General features: G+C 40.8%; 1 protein-coding gene across 1 annotated transcript in view; it reads right to left on the reverse strand.

Moving 5' to 3' along the window:
* Positions 1–1065: 1065 nt before the first annotated feature.
* The window catches only part of Fut10 (fucosyltransferase 10), a 67241-nt gene continuing 52340 nt past the window's right edge, over positions 1066–15966 (reverse strand). The window contains exon 4 of the mRNA XM_035453317.1: positions 1066–1411. Within this exon, the coding sequence (XP_035309208.1) occupies positions 1178–1411 (234 nt within the window). The 3' untranslated portion in view covers positions 1066–1177. The remainder of the gene's footprint in view (positions 1412–15966) is intronic.

The following is a 15966-nucleotide window of genomic DNA, read 5'->3' on the forward strand; positions in this document are numbered from 1 at the left end:
TCACCATGAATGTGACAATTCTTCCTCTTCTGCTCCATAGTATAAGAAACTATTAGTGACATGTTATTATGAGGAGTCATGTCTTTATAAAAAATTCTACTTCTGAGAGAAATGGAAGGAAGCCACAGGTGAAGAGAATATAGACCAGGCTAGTTGAAAGGGCATCAAGGTTGGCACAAGACACCCCAACACCAGGAAGGTTCTCAGTACAAAGGAGATTTATTTGCCCCAGGACAAAGTTCAGGGAAAAAGAGACAAAGACAGGAGATAGAGAACAGGGCAAGGGAAAGGAACAAATGAGAGGGGGAAGGGGTATTTGCGTCTGGATAGAGAAGAGACCCATAGGCAAAAGTTAGTTTATAAGAAAGGGAAAACCCATGTTAAGATGCAGTGTTTAATTTTGATTGGGCATGTTAATTAGGATAGCCAAAGGGTTTTTTTTTTTTTATTTCTGGACTTTAGCTTGGAAAGCTGGACCTTGGTGGTCAATCTCAGGGGCAGGAAGTAAAAAAATAAGGGAACAGACCTTGGAGGCTAGCTTTAGGAACAATATAACAGTTAAACAAGGAGGAGGGAATGGGGAAGGACAAGGTCTCCAGAACCATGTTTGCTATGCTTGGGCCAGCTACAGCCCCTTCACAAGTGAGGTGGCTTGCAGGTGTAGAGACTAAGGAAGACATGCATGTGTCCTTTGGACTGGGAGAACAGAGACGCCTGACATGGCTTTTCTTACTCACTCACATCGATGAGAACAACAGATGGGATCTCTCATTGCCAAGTTCTAATGTGTTTCACTCATTCTCAGCATCACGAAACTGGGCTTGCCAAATACCAAATGAGTGGCTGACAGGGAGGTGAGTATTCATCCACAGCTAGAGCTGCAGCTAGGAAAGCACTTGACCTTAGGTCAGCTTCCACAGAAGACAGCGAGTACATGAATCCAAACACATAAACTGAAGGCAACCAGTGTCCACTCAAAAAAGTCGATTTTTTTAGTATAAAAATATAGAGGCAACCTCTAAAAGTAATTTACAGATATTAATTGAAAGGGCTCTGTGTGAGAACTATTGCAATTCATTCTTATTCTAAAGGCTACTCAACAGAATAGCTATTATCTCCAAATATTAAGGCCTCCAAGAAAATTAATCTAATTCTGTCATTCTAGTACCTTTTGAAATCAGTCCTTAAAGACTAGGGCCCAAAAGTCTTCAGATGAAAAATTCTGATTCCTATCCAGAAGCCACCTTAGTGCTTGGGCTTCCCTCTTAGACTGCTGAAAGCTGGGCAGCCACAGATCTCTCAACGATCGCCCATGCAGGGCCGGAGACACTGGAGATGAGAAGGCGAACAAGGTAGGCTCTGGACAACTCAGGTGGCTAACGTCTGCCTTCCATTGTTTGGGTGGTAAGCCCTGCATTGAGACAAGGAGAAAAAGAGTTTCAAACATAATGGTAAGGAAATGCAGTCCCCATTCTCCTGCCAGTCAATAGGAGGCTGCAGCACACTTTCCATAAAGCAAATACTTTCCCTCCACAGTCTCTGCAGTTACGTGGTTTAAGTGTCCAAGGGGACAGTATCAACATTTATTGAGACTATTCTGTGCACTGGACACTCTACATGTCCTAGCTGAAATAGTCTCATTTCATTCTCCTCGCAAACAAATGAAACAGATATAACCACTATATTATACAAAGATGGGAAGTGGCATTCTAAGTAATGCCCCAAAACAATACATCAGCACACCTAAGACACAGTCTAGTTCCCCCCAATCCTTCCTCTCCTGCTTGCTGACTTAATTACTTTTCTCCTGTATGCCAATGCCCCATCCTCCTCTGCATACAAAAACTTTTTAATGTGATTAAGGTAGTTCTTCAAATTTTGATGTACTGTCACTTTTCTATTGCTGGGACAAAACCCCATGACCAAGGCAACTTAGAAAGAAAAAGTATTTAATGGGGTTTACAGTTTCAAAGGGTTAGTCTTTGATAGTGTAGCAAAGACATAGCAACAAGAACAGCTGGGAGCTTGCATCCTTTTCTACAAGTAGGAGGCAGAGAGGACACACCAGGAATGGCGTGAGTGACAGATACCTCAAAGTCTGTTCTGAGTGATAACCTCCTCTAATAAGGTCACGCCTCCTATTCTTCCCACACAGTTCCACCAAATGGGGACCAAGAAGTCATACACTTTTCTCTCCCCGATATCTTCCACTCACACACACATGAAACTTTATGCTTGTTCTGCCTCTTAAAAAACAAAAATATTGCCAGATGGTGGTTGGTGGTGCACGCCTTTAATTCCAGCACTCAGGAGGCAGAGGCAGGCGGATCTCTGTGAGTTCAAGGACAGCCTGGTCTACAAAGAAAGTTCTAGGACAGGCTTCAAAAAAGCTGTACAGAAAAACCCTGTCTCCAAAAAAAAAAATTGCAAATAGGCCTGTAGTCTCCCCACTCCTTTGGCAACATATAAACTCAGGATTCCCTAATCACTCAAAAAAAAAAAAAAAACAGATAAAAAACCTTAATGATGCCAAAATTATTCAGTTATCATAAGGGATGGCCACTGGGAGTTTGATCATGTTTCAATGAATATATGCCCAACACAAACTGGACTTGATGCATTTGAGGGGGGGGGGGCATAATAGGGTAGACCTGGGAGGAATGAGAAGCGAGTGTGATTGGGGTGCATCGTATGAGAATCCCAAATAATCAATAAAAACATTATGTTGTAAAAAAAAAAAAAAAAAAAAAAAAAAAAAACTAAACAGCCTGATTTGTGTTAGCTAATTACTCCTGGGACCTGCCCTGGAGTGTGGCTGACATACCATTCCATTATAGAAAACTGATTTTCTCTCTTCCACCAGCTATCAATTGTCAATAGCTGGAGAGATTTAAAAATAAAAGTTTCTTTACAGTGAGACATGCCTGAAATCTGTAATTCAGTTAGTAGTGATGTACGGATAGTAACTACTTAGTGTTGACGTGTGTATAGTGGTTATATAAAATGTTAGCTAGCATCAGGAGAAGCTAGGAAAAGTGTATACAGATATCAGTTTTTCATTGTAAGTCTTCTGTGAATAAAATTCCTTCCAGTAAAAGAACATTTTTAAAGGCAATGGCAAAATGCCTTAAAATTCCCAGGAAAACTGATGTTCCCATAGTTTCTATTTGGCTAAGCTATGTCATAAACATTAGCAAGAATGAAGATACCCCACACACTTGTCAGGAAGCCACTGGAGGCTGTGACCAACCAAACCAAGGGAGCAAACTGAGATAACCACAAAGCAGTGTCAACATGGAAGGCTACCACATGCAGTGCAGAGAGCAACAGTGCCCAAAGGCACGGTCACAAGGCTAGACAATATCCATGTGGTCAGACTTTGTCATTACCATAAGTACATGGGTCCAAACACATAAACTGAAGGCAACCAGTGTCCACTCAAAAAAAGTCAATTTTTTTAGTGTAAAAATATAGAGGCAACCTCTAAAAATAATTTACAGATTACAAACACTTCAGAGAACAACTTAAGAAAGGATTTGGTTAGCGAGAGCTTTTGGAGGTTTCAGTCCATCATGACAGAGGGCATGCATGGTACAACAGAATTCAGAGTGGCTGAGAAGCTGAATGGAGACAAGAAGAAGCCAAGCAAGATAGGCACTTTCTCTTTTAGATGATACTCATTTATTTATTAAAGGGGATGGGTGTCATGACATTCATAGAAAAGTCACAAGACAACTTGCCTGTGTTGGTACTTTCTTTCTATCATGTGGGTTCCCAAGAGTAAACTCAGAGTATCAGGCATAAAAGCATCTTCTCCCACCAAACCATCTTACTGCTCAAGACATAGCTCGAAGATACACCCTCAATGACCCACGTCCTTCACCCAGACAGGCTCTGCTTTCCCATTCCCAACACTTTACAATAGACTCTTAAGGTTAAGCCATTGATCATATGAGAGCCCTCATGATCTAACTCTCTCTGGAAATGTCCTCACAGACACACTAGCTGTGCTTTCAAATCTAGGCATCTCGGGATCGCCATGCTGACAGTCTTCATTGATCATCATACCCAGAGCATGGAAACTCCTCAGAGAAGGCTCAGCAAAGACTGAGTGACAAGTCATCCAACAATAAAAAAGTGATTAGTTAGAAGGAAACAAAAAGCTGTATAGATAAGGGACAAGACACCATGTGCTATACAGCTTTTTCGGAAGCTGCTGAAGAAAGAAGCAAAAGGAAGTGAAAGATCATTGGCTTTATTTTTAAATATGTAGGATTATTTGAGGCTTTCACCTGTATGCATAAGTATCTTTTTCTAAAAATTAGTGGTCCAGTATAAAAAACATGGCAGTAATGTATCAAGTCTGTAATTATTATAATCCTAATCTATCTCAAATTTAGAAAGCAGAAGAGTAGACCAAAGTTAGAAATACAATAGCAATTTTGAAGCTACCCATGGTCAGGTCAATATACTTTCCTTTCCTTAAACTGCTCATGGGAAACATATGAGAAGACACTGGGGTATTTACTCTAAGGGAGAAGAGGGCTACGAGTGAACAGCTTGTATTAAACATCTGAAGCGACCATCCAGGGAAGTATGAACTAGTTTATTCAGGAAGGCAAGCCTTCCCCCAATCCTCTGTCTATTAATTTGGTTTCTATTAGTTTTGGCACTGTTACTGGAGCACCATCTCTGTCTCCAGTAAGGCTTGGCCTAATGTTAGTGCTTTTCCCAGCACATCTTCTTAGACAAGGAGGTAGAGACCAGGAGGGAAACTGGGGGGGGGGGGTTGGGGCTTTTAATGAAACCAGAGTACAGGGGAGGAGAGCAGAGCTTTGTAATATGGGGCAAAGGCAGACAAAAGAGGGGGGATGGTCATATGCTGTCTCTGACTCTTTGCTGAGGCTTTTGTTGGAGTGGACATGAAATGAAAACTGCAATTCACTCCCTTAGACGAGTGAAGGAAGAAATAAATAATCACTCTGTTTCTGGTAGTTTTTAACTTTGGGTCAGTTAAATGCTGTTTGTGGGACCTAAGATTCCAGATGTGTGTGTGAGAAAGGAGACAGCTGGCTGAATTTACTAACTGGGTTTACCTATTAGTTTGTGTCAGCCGTGTGGCAAGAAGGGTGAGAACAGCAACTACTGCTTTCAGTTTACCTGTTTGTTTTGTGGCCAGTTGAAGAGCCCACATTCCTCTTTTGATTTCTCTTTCACTAAGCAGTCACAAGCAGTTTGAAGACTACATTCTGAAATGCTAGCAACTGTATGTTGTTAAGTTGCCTTTTGGACAATAGGCCCCCTCTCCCAAAACCCTAACTCTTGGCCTTCCCTAACAATACCACATTAATAGTTCTTTACCAAGACATTTCTGAGCATAGAGAGCCAAATTGCAGACCATGAGGAAATTAGACTTAGACTCAAGATTGGGGTTACTTTGGCTAGGCATTGTGTTGGGGTACACTTGGGCAGGAGCTAAACAGATGCTGTGAAAGGGATACCAGAGCAATAACCAGAGGCAATGGTTCATGTTCTCAGCAGAGCAAGAACCAGAGGCAGGTAGCTAAGAACTCACAGAGGGGAAACTTAAGATGCATACAAAACACCACATAACTGCCCAAACTGATAAATTAAGCTGTCTTTAAAAAGTACTGCAAATTCACTACAGACAACTTGCCTAATCTGCATCATCAGCCAGCTAGTAATTGTTTGACCATATAGCTGGGAGTCCTCCTCAACCAGGACCCTGTACAGATGTTTATATGAGGCCATCAGTAATAAGAGCATGTTCCTGCCACCCAAGAGAAGGGTCCACTGAATGGTGTAGTGTTAGGTTCCATCTGACTGTAACACTACAGAGAAAAGAAATATATGAAATGTACTGTTAACAGTCTAAAGTTCTACCAGAAACATCTCACAACATGATCTGAAGTGTGTTTGATGAAATGGTTATGGCATTTTTGGAAATAACTTAGTTTCTGCATCTCCTTCCAGCTGAGGACTTGAGTAGAAAAACCAGCTGCTTCTAAAATATGATTTTAAAAGACTCTACTTCCAAAGAGAATATAGTTCTTAGGCCAACAAAGAGAAAAGATTTTGAGAGTCCTAAGATTCTGCACTTTGCCACAGTCTACTAGGAACCAAATTGCAACGAGTGAGAACACCTTCCCAGGAACGATGAAATGTCAACTGTAGCTTTGGACGTTAAACTGGAAAGAGGTGGCTACCACACAGTTAACAAGGAATCAGCAAAAATTTCCCCAAATTCCTAAAGGTCACGAATGGTCTACCTTATCAGTGTGCAACAGCTGGGAGGCCCAAGTGCAAATAACATTCAAATGCCCACCACTGTTCTTCTCTATGGGCTTCCATTAAATACCCAAGGAGGAGTAAAAGCAGAACAGAAAGCACTGTACCCTCTTTGGTACAGTGTAAGAGTGGTGGACATTCAAGAATCACAGATTCTTTTCAAAAAAGAAAATCATCTTCAGCCACTAAAGGATCCTAAGAAAATCCTTCTACTCCTGGATCTACTTCCATAGCAAAAACAAAACAAAAACCATCTTTCTAACGGTTGGGGGAAATCTAGAAATGATTGTGTGACTAGTAGGCCACGATAATACTACAAGTCACCTGCCCTTGGTGAGAGACATGGAATTCTCCCATCCAAACCACTCAGAAATACAAAATATAGTCTGCCATGGAAAGAAGAGGCAGGAAAATCTCCACAGCTTTACCACTAGGATCCAGGAAATCAGAGCTGGCCTCAGTTTGAGGCTTCCAAGACAAAGAACCTAGCATGACCCACCATGAGCCTACCATATCATAATCTGCAACGGCAGTTTACTATATGGCAAGAGGAAAAATATTGAAGTCTATGGAAAATTAAAAGGAAGCAACAAAGATCTGGGACAACTGCTCAATGGTGGAGTACTTGTCTGATATAAGGAAAAGTTAAAGGGTAATCTGTAGCACTGGGGGCCAGGATAGGACAGGAAAGATAAACATAAATTTGAAATCCAGTTACACTCTTAAGTAAACTGACTAAAGCCAGATAGCGACAGAAGCATATCCACTTTTAAATACAAATGTTAGACTACCTCTATGTCTGTCCTGTTGCTTGCAGTACCAGCAATAAGTCAAGGACCATGGGGCACATGAAAAGTAAGGCAATAGCTAAGTAAGCATTGCCAAGAGAAAAAGATATGAATGGAAACAGAAAGGGAGATGACTCAGATACTGACACTCTTGGGGAGGGCATCTAAAATGATTGCCAGTAACGTGCTAAAAAATACACAGCAAATAGTGGAGAAAGTAGGATTACTAGGATAATTTTATTGAGAGTCAAATGGAAACGCTAAGTTTCAGTAGCTGAAGGGATGTTGAATCTGGTGAGGCCTCTGCTACTTTCTATTGATGTTCTAGGACTTTCATTTTTTAAATGTATTTGCTTAGGGAGGGTAGGGAATGCTATACTGCACACATGGGTGTCAGAAGACAGCCTTGGGAGTCAGGCCACTCCTTCCCCCACACAGGTTCTAAGGACTCTAACTCAGGTCACCAGGCTTGGGCAACAAGTGCATTTACCTGCTGAGCCATTTCATCAGCCCATCCGCCTATGATTTTCAAACCACCACTTCAAGAGGAGGAGAGAAGACAAACAAAACAAGGACATGTGTGGTTTCTATGTGGGAACTGTGAGGCTACCAACAGTCTCCAACTTGGAACTGTCTCCTCACATCTTCTGTCTATAACATAAAAAGCAGAGAAATTTCCAGGCAACTCTCATTACAGTAAATCCTATTAGCCTATTAGTCAGGCTGCTTTGTTTGGTGGAAATAGGAAATGTTTAAATTCTCTTGTACAGTCAGGCCAGAAATATCCTGTCTTCCTATAGTATTTAGCATTCTAATCCTTCCAATGCCATCCCAAGTGCATAAAATATTGTCTAACATTTAAGAATTTTGACCCATGGTATGATTGTGGATAACTTTTAACAGTTAGTTTCTGTAATATAGGAAATACTAGTTTATGCATTCGGTAGATGTTAGATAAAAGTTTGTTCATTGAAATAATGAGGGCTTAATGCTGGGGAGGGAGCTCAGTGAGCAAAAGCACTTGCCTTTAAGACCTGAGTTAGAATCCCTAGAAGCTACGGAAAGCTGGGTATGTGATAGTGTACACCTGTAAAACCCAGTGCTGCTGAGGTGACATGGGAGGCCACGACAGGGGACTCCCCTTTCAAAACCTCACAGGCAGCTAGCCTAGTATACACAGTGGTACCTCACAGCAAAGGCTGTGTTACAGATATGGTGGAAGATGAGAAACAGCCCAAGCTTTGCCATGTGACCTCCACACCTACTCAGTGGTACACATAACCATACTCACACATGTAAATGTATGCAAAACACACACACACACACACACACACACACACACACACACACACACACTATCTCTCTCTATCTCTCTCTCAGAGAAGAAGAAGAAGAAGAAGAAGAAGAAGAAGAAGAAGAAGAAGAAGAAGAAGAAGAAGAAGAAGAAGAAGAAGAAGAAGAAGAAGAAGGGAATTCATTCTCTCCTGGCAAGTGTCCAGTTGATGACTTATGGTTATGATGAAGCTGCATATTTAGTACCAAAAGCTGTATCTTGCCAGAAAATTCTGATATGTGACTCCAACTCCATTTAGTTCTTTTATTACTAGAGTGTGCACTCTCTGGGTAATTAATGGAGCCACTGCTAACAGTTGGGATCCTCAGTCCTGTGGCAATTGTACCAAAAAGTTTCTGCCAATAATGAGGATGGCCCTTTGGAAGGTTCTAGTAGAATCTGTACTGTAAATATTCATGTTCCCCATCAGAGAATCTTTCCCTCACAGAGCCCATCAAAGTTTATTTCCATAATTACTCAAAACTGTCTGTTCAAACTGCAAGCATAGGACAAAGGCAATGTCTTTTATTGATGGCCACTACGGAAGTCAGTCAGTCCAAGATGAGGGAACTGCCTTAGTAATAGTTTTACAGAATTTTTTTTCCAGTAAATAAAATGGAGATGTCCAAGTAAAACAGTATTGACTAAACACGTAGTTTAATTCCATTCTCTCCTGAATTCCCACAAGATGAAAATAATACATTTTGTGTTATGGTATGGATTCATAAAGAAAAATTAAAACGATGAAGAAAACGACAACCAAATTTTGGAAATTGTGACATTAATTAAAAATGGGTGGGAAATGACTTAGCTGGGCAAAGAAAGCCCAATTCCAACAAGCAGCAAGTCCAACAAGATATTCTGGAACTTGGTGACAGATGGGATCCCTGGGCATGGCTGTAAAGATGGGGCTAACAGCAAAGCTAAAGCGCCTTGCTGTTTGAGTAAGAAGCCCTTAAGTGCCTGTGTCATTATTCTGCACACAGGGGAGTAAAAAGGAGGTCAGGGGAGGGAGCAGGATGAGAGGAGAGAGGGGAAACTGTGGTTGGTATATAAAAATAAAAAATTTATTTAAATGATGCTCACCATCATTTAAACAGTCCCACTTTCTAAGAATTCGAAGAGTAGGACTTCATTTTCTCAATAATGAGTTCCATTACACTTTATTTACTCTGTGGGCAGGAGAGGGAGGGGTGTGCAAGCTGAAGCGAGGGAACGACCTGACAAGTCTGTTCTGTCCTTCCATCATGTGGTTTCTGGGGCTCAAACTCTGGTTGTCACCCATGGCATCAAGTACCTTTAATTACCGAGCTGTCTCACTGGTCTAACAGTGAGACTTTAGGTACCAAGGGTGAAGGGATAATAGGTTTAGATGAGGGTAGGGCCACTGGATTCCAGCAGATACCTTATTGTAATTCAGATGTGAAATATCTCCCCCAAGGGTTCATGTATTAAAAACTTGGTGCTTAGTTGATGGCGCTGTTCTAGGAGGCTCTGGGACTTCAGGACCCAGGATATAACTGGGTAAGTAGGTCACTTAGGGCCCCTCAGGATGTCCCTCTCCCTCTCCTTCCACCCCTGCTCCTATCTTTCACTCCCATTCTGCCCTGAGGCAAATAACTGGCCACATTCCTGCTGCCATAGTGCTCTCCTGTTAACACTAAAAACAAACTCAAGGCCTGAGAACTGACATTTCTAAAACCAGAAGCTAAAAGAACCTTCTGTCCTATTCTGTCTACATTAGGAATTTGTCAGTGATTTGACTGACTGACATCTCAGATACCTGAAGAGCTCAGCTCTCTCTTGTTACAAGCAAGTAGGGCTGTAACCAAATGCATACCTCACCTCCCCCAGTGTGACCCTCCCTTCCTACCCTATCCTCAAAGTTAACCACCAAAGTCATGGAACTCCTGATAACCATATCCCAACCCAACACAAAAGGAGAGTTAGGCTCTGAAGGGCCTTCTTTCTTTAACCAAAGGAAAACAGATTCTGTCCCCTTCCTACTCTGAAGACATGGTCCTGAGACACAGGGTATGCACCACAGTGGATAAGTACAAAGGTTTAGTCAATGAAGCTCACAGAAAAGTACTTGGCCCTGTCACATCCTATCTGCCCCCACTTCCTTCACTTCTTCCCTTCCTCCTCTCTCTCGGGTTATACTCCCTAATATAACCATAGTCCTTAAGACTCTGCTTCCATTTTTGCTTCCTGTGGAGATCAGCTGAAGTAGGCCCATGGAGCATGTTTTACCTGATGACAGTAAAAGCTCTACGGCTATGATAAAGAGTATTAATAAGGGTAGCACCTAGCCGTCACCAGCTCTGAGAGCGACAGCCTGGATGAACCATGAGAATCCTCTAGCAGGCCTGGCCAGGCTGTGCTGGCAAGAACTAGGGGAGCATATGGAGCCCATCTTGAGGTGTGTGGGCTGAGGTAAAAGGTACATAGAATGGCTTTCACAGACCTGGAGGGACACACTCATGAAATTCAATGCTGTAGCAAGAATAACTGAAGCTGTTGCTAGTGACATGTTGAATGGCTCCTTGAACTTGGCTGTGCTGACAACCTACTGTAAATAGAGATGTCAAAGCTTCCTTGGCGTAATATTGAGCAAGGTGGTCCAAAAGCTCTGGGAGCTGGAAAAGTCAGGCTAGGTTTTTACCATGTGATTATGATCCCTATGACAGAAGACATCCCCCTTATGATATCAATATGGAAAGCACTGGTGACAGGACTGACTATATAGATTTTTAATTGTACATAGGAGCTATAATGATGCATTTAAATAACAGAAATACATAATATAACTTTTTTGAGATTGTAATTACATTTCTCTCTTCTCTTTTTTTCCTCCAAACCCTCCTATAAACCCCTCCCTGCTCTCCTTCAAATTCATGCTCTCTTTTTTCACAATTGTCATGGCATGCATATATGTTTATGTATATACATATATATTCCTAAATATAACCTGTTCAGTCTATACAATCTTACTTGTATGCATGTTCTCAGGGATGATTATTTGGCACTGGACAACCAACTGGTGTGCTCTAGCTTGGAGAAGACCAATTCTCCTGCTCCCAGCATTCCTTGGTTGCCTATAGTTCTTTATGTGGAGCCCAGTGCCAATGGATGGATGGATGGATATATATATCACACTCCTTCACCTAAGGCTCAGGGAACACTGCAGAAGATGGGGCAGAAAGACTGTCAGAGCCAGAGTTTGCTCTGAGATTGTGCCTCCTAGTAACATCAGCAGCTACCCCCATAAAGTCTCACCAAGATGATCACCTGAATGTGAGCTGAACAAGGATGACACCGATGGACATGTCATAGTTAACAAGGAAAAGCCTATGAGGCCTCAACCCTACAATATATATTTCTTAAAACTATAATATATATCTATGGAACCTGTTCCTGTGTTACATATGGGCATTTTTGTGCAAGTATATATGACACACTGAGTATCATTCCTTCTATATCACTCAATCTCCCCTAAACCCTCCCACTTCAATTAAGTCCCTTTGTTTTCCTAGACAGTTTTGTTTTTGCTTTTATGTCTTTTGTTCGCATGTGGTTTTATGAATCTATATAATCAGGGAACCGCATATGAGAGACATTTATCTGAGACTGCATTAACTCATTTAACATAAGATTCTCTCCAGTTCCTCCAGTTCCTTGCTGACAATTTAATGTCTTTAGAGCTGAAAACACTCCATGTCTCTAAGCCACTTTTTCTTTCTCCATTCCTCTGCTGCAAACTTGGCTGATTCCAAAACACTTATTGTGAATGGTGCTGCAAATATTGGTGTTTCTCTGAGATACACTGATTTACAGTACTTGACATGAATGCCCAGAGAAGTGGTATAGCTATGTCATGTGATAGATATATTCTTAGCTTCCTGAGGCACCGCCATACTGATTACCACAGTGACCGGACTAATTTACATGCCAACCAGGGTTCTGTTATGACCATAACCTCATCATCATTTGTTGTTTTCACAATGCCTGCCATTCTTAATGGAGATGGAATTTCAGTGTTTTCATTTATCTTTCTCTGATGACTAATGAGGTTGAGCATTTTTTTTCATATGTTTCAATGGCCATTTGTGTTTAGGGCTTTGTCTGTTCAGTTCATTGGCCCATTTATTGTTTTTGTTCCTAGCGTTAATGTTTGTAGTTCTTTATATATTCCAGATATCAACACCCCTGCCTGATGTATAGCTGACACCAATTTTCTCCCATTATGTATGCAGGCTGTCTGTTGCCTCTGCTGGTAGTTTCTTTTGCTGTGCAAAAGCTTTTTAATTTCATGAAATCCCATTTGTCATTTCTTGAGGGTATTTGTCAGGTTTGTGGGGGTCTATTTAGAAAGTCCTTGTCTATTCCTATCCCATACCCTCAAGTATTTTCCTCTAGGATTTTTGGCTGTTTTTAAATTAAGGTCTTTGGTTCACTTTGAACTGATTTTTGTGCAGGATAAGAGAGAGGTGTCTAATTTTATTCTTCTGCAGGTAGATATTAAGTTTGTCAGAAAATTTACTGAATAGGCAATCTTTTTCCCATGTATATTTTTAAATCTTTGTCAAGAATATATAGAAAGTCTTAAATTTCAGTTAATTCTTTGAGATTTTAATGCAATACATTTTGATTATACTTACTCCCTAGTCCTCTCCCAATTTCTTCCAGATCCAACCCTGCCTTTCTAGCCTCATATACACTTCATGACTTCTTTATTTTTAAATAATCCATCCAGTGCAATATGTATTGCTCATATACTCACATATTCCTAGGTTTGGTGATATCCATTGGCGTCTGGCCCTACCTACCAGGGGTCACATCTTTAAAGAAAACTGAATCTCCCTCTCCCAGCAACTACTAATTGCCTTCAATAGGTCTTCAGCTAGGGGTGGGACTTCCTGACCACCGCCCCCCTCCATGAAGAAATGTGTCTGTCTTGAACTTGCACAAGTCTTATATGTGCTGTCACAATCTCTGCGAGTTCATATGTGCAGCTGCCCTGCTGTGTCCAGAAAACATTATTTCAACTCTAACCCTATCCCTAACTCACTGCCTCTGGCTCTTACTATCTTTCTCTTTCCTCCTCTACAATGATCCCTGAGGCTTGGGAGAAGTGTGATATGCACATCCCATTTAGAGCTGAGAGCCCAGGCTCTTATTCTCCACTCCTTGAACAGCTGTGGGTCTCTGTGTTAATCACCATAAACTACAAAAAGTGTCTCTAATAGGGTTGAGAGATACACTAATCTATGGGCACAATGATAACTCTTAGGACTTGGTTTAGTACTATATCCATTTAGCAAAATAACAGTAATAGGTTCTTCCCTAGTGTCTGGGGTCTCTCTAGCCATAGCATGTGTTCTTGGCCCTTATAATGGTGCCAGGTGTAAATACTATCTTAAGAACAAAGCCTTAAATCCAATCAGAAAGTGGTTGACTACTCCCATAACATCCATACCACTGTTGTACCAGTGGGCATATCTTGCCAGGCCAGTCATTTTTTAAGCTCATATAATTCACAACTATCTAAGACTGACGGTTACTTTTCTCCTCAAGGGGCATGTACAGCACTTTCCAATACAAATAAAACTATCAGGTCAGTGCCTGCTTGGTTTCTCTGTGTTCTATGGCTTGAGTGTACAGGATCTTTGGCAAGACTCCTACCCAAGTTCTGGAAGGTAGTCAACCGTGATGGTGATAGCCTGTAACATTTTGTGGGGGAGTCCATGGGACCAACAAGTCCAAAAGAAGAGGTCACTCATTCCTATAATTGGCTTTTAATAGCCTACAGGGTCTAGGAGGGGCATTGTCCTCACATTAAAGGTTATCTCCATCTAGTGTGTGTGTGTGTGAGTGTGTGTATGTGTGTATGCATATATATGCTTCCATAGTAGTAGGTTTCCATATGACTTTTTCAAAGTTCTGAAGTGTTAGTTATCCTTCTCCGTAATCCCTCTTCTACCCTAGAAATCCCCTTACTCCTTCTTGCTCCATTATTTCTCAACCCCCTTCATGTTATCTGCATTCTATATTCCTTACATTGAACCCAATGCCTCAAGCCTCTTACCAGTTTCTTGGCATCTATAGAAATTCCAAAATATCTAAAGATTCAAAGCTAACATCCACAAATGTGAGAAAACATGCCATGTTTGACCTTCTTGGTCTAGGTTATCTCACAAAGAATATTTATTTCTAGCTCCATCCATTTAACTGCAAATTTCATGTCGGTTTAGGTCTTCTACTTCCACATATGTTTTTTTAATATTCATTTGTCAATTGCCACAAAAATACTTGATAGGCTTTTTATTAAGATTATGTTAAGTCCCTATCAGTTTTAGAACTGACAAGAATATTGACAAAATCCTTGGGCATGATTTATCTGACCATTGATTTAGCTCTTCCTCAGCTTCTCTGAACAGTATTTTTCACTTCTGGTGTGTAATGTTGACTAACTGGCCAGACAACTCTAATTAGTTCATATTTTATGGTACTATAATAGTATTTTTAAACAATTTATTTTTCTAATTGTTTAGTGATAGAATATAGAAAAAAATAATTTTATCAAGTTCATATACTTCAATTTTATTAAGTTGACAAATTAATTCTGCCATTTTTCTTGTACAGAAACCTTGTTTAATATCCTACCTTATGTCTTTGGGTAGGGTAGTCACTAGGGATTCTTGTACAGAGACCTTGTTTAATATCCTACCTTATGTCTTAGTGAAGTCACTAGGTATTCTACTGTAACAGAACACTATAATCTGGGTGTTTCTCACAATTCTGGAGTCCAGGTAGTACAAGATCAAGGAGATAGAAATCTCAGTGTTTGGTGAGTTCCTGTCTCTGCTGCAGGCATCTGAGGACTGACTGTGAGCTGACACCCTGCTTCCCTCCTATGGGGAAGTCTCTTTAAAAATTACTCAATCTTGTCCCAGGAACTTGAAACCAAGATGGCCCCCCAACTGCTGCTTTTTGCTTCTGTTAAACAGCTTGCTTGCTCTACTTCTACTTGCAACTGACATCCAGGATATGATTTTTGCCCTTAAAAGCTCCATACAGAAAGTAGCCAGGCTGCTCTGTGAGAACTGTTTCTCTCCAGGCAGTCACCAGCCAGCTTAATAAATACTATCAAATTAGTACTCCTGTTTTGTTGGGTGGTCCTCAGGGTCTTTGCTCCATGACATGAACCTAGTTATTTCAAGTCTTCATATAGGTCGAGCATCCCTCAATTAAGAACTGAAGATCTGAAATTCAAAATGCTCTGAAGCCTGAAACTTTTTGAGCAACAAACTGACATTCAAAACTTTCTAATTTCAGGTTTTGGATTTGGGGATTAGAAATGTTCAACTGGTAAAGTTTTATGCAAACAATTTAAGAATGGAAACACTTTAAAATCTGAAATTCTTCTGATCCCAAGCATTAAGGATTAGGAAAACTAAATTATATTAGCAAATATAAGTATATGTCAGAAAGAACAAGATCAAGAATGGAGACAGAGGTAGCTAGATGCATATG

Source organism: Cricetulus griseus (assembly GCF_003668045.3).
Source record: "Cricetulus griseus strain 17A/GY chromosome 1 unlocalized genomic scaffold, alternate assembly CriGri-PICRH-1.0 chr1_1, whole genome shotgun sequence".
Taxonomy (NCBI): Eukaryota; Metazoa; Chordata; class Mammalia; order Rodentia; family Cricetidae; genus Cricetulus; species Cricetulus griseus.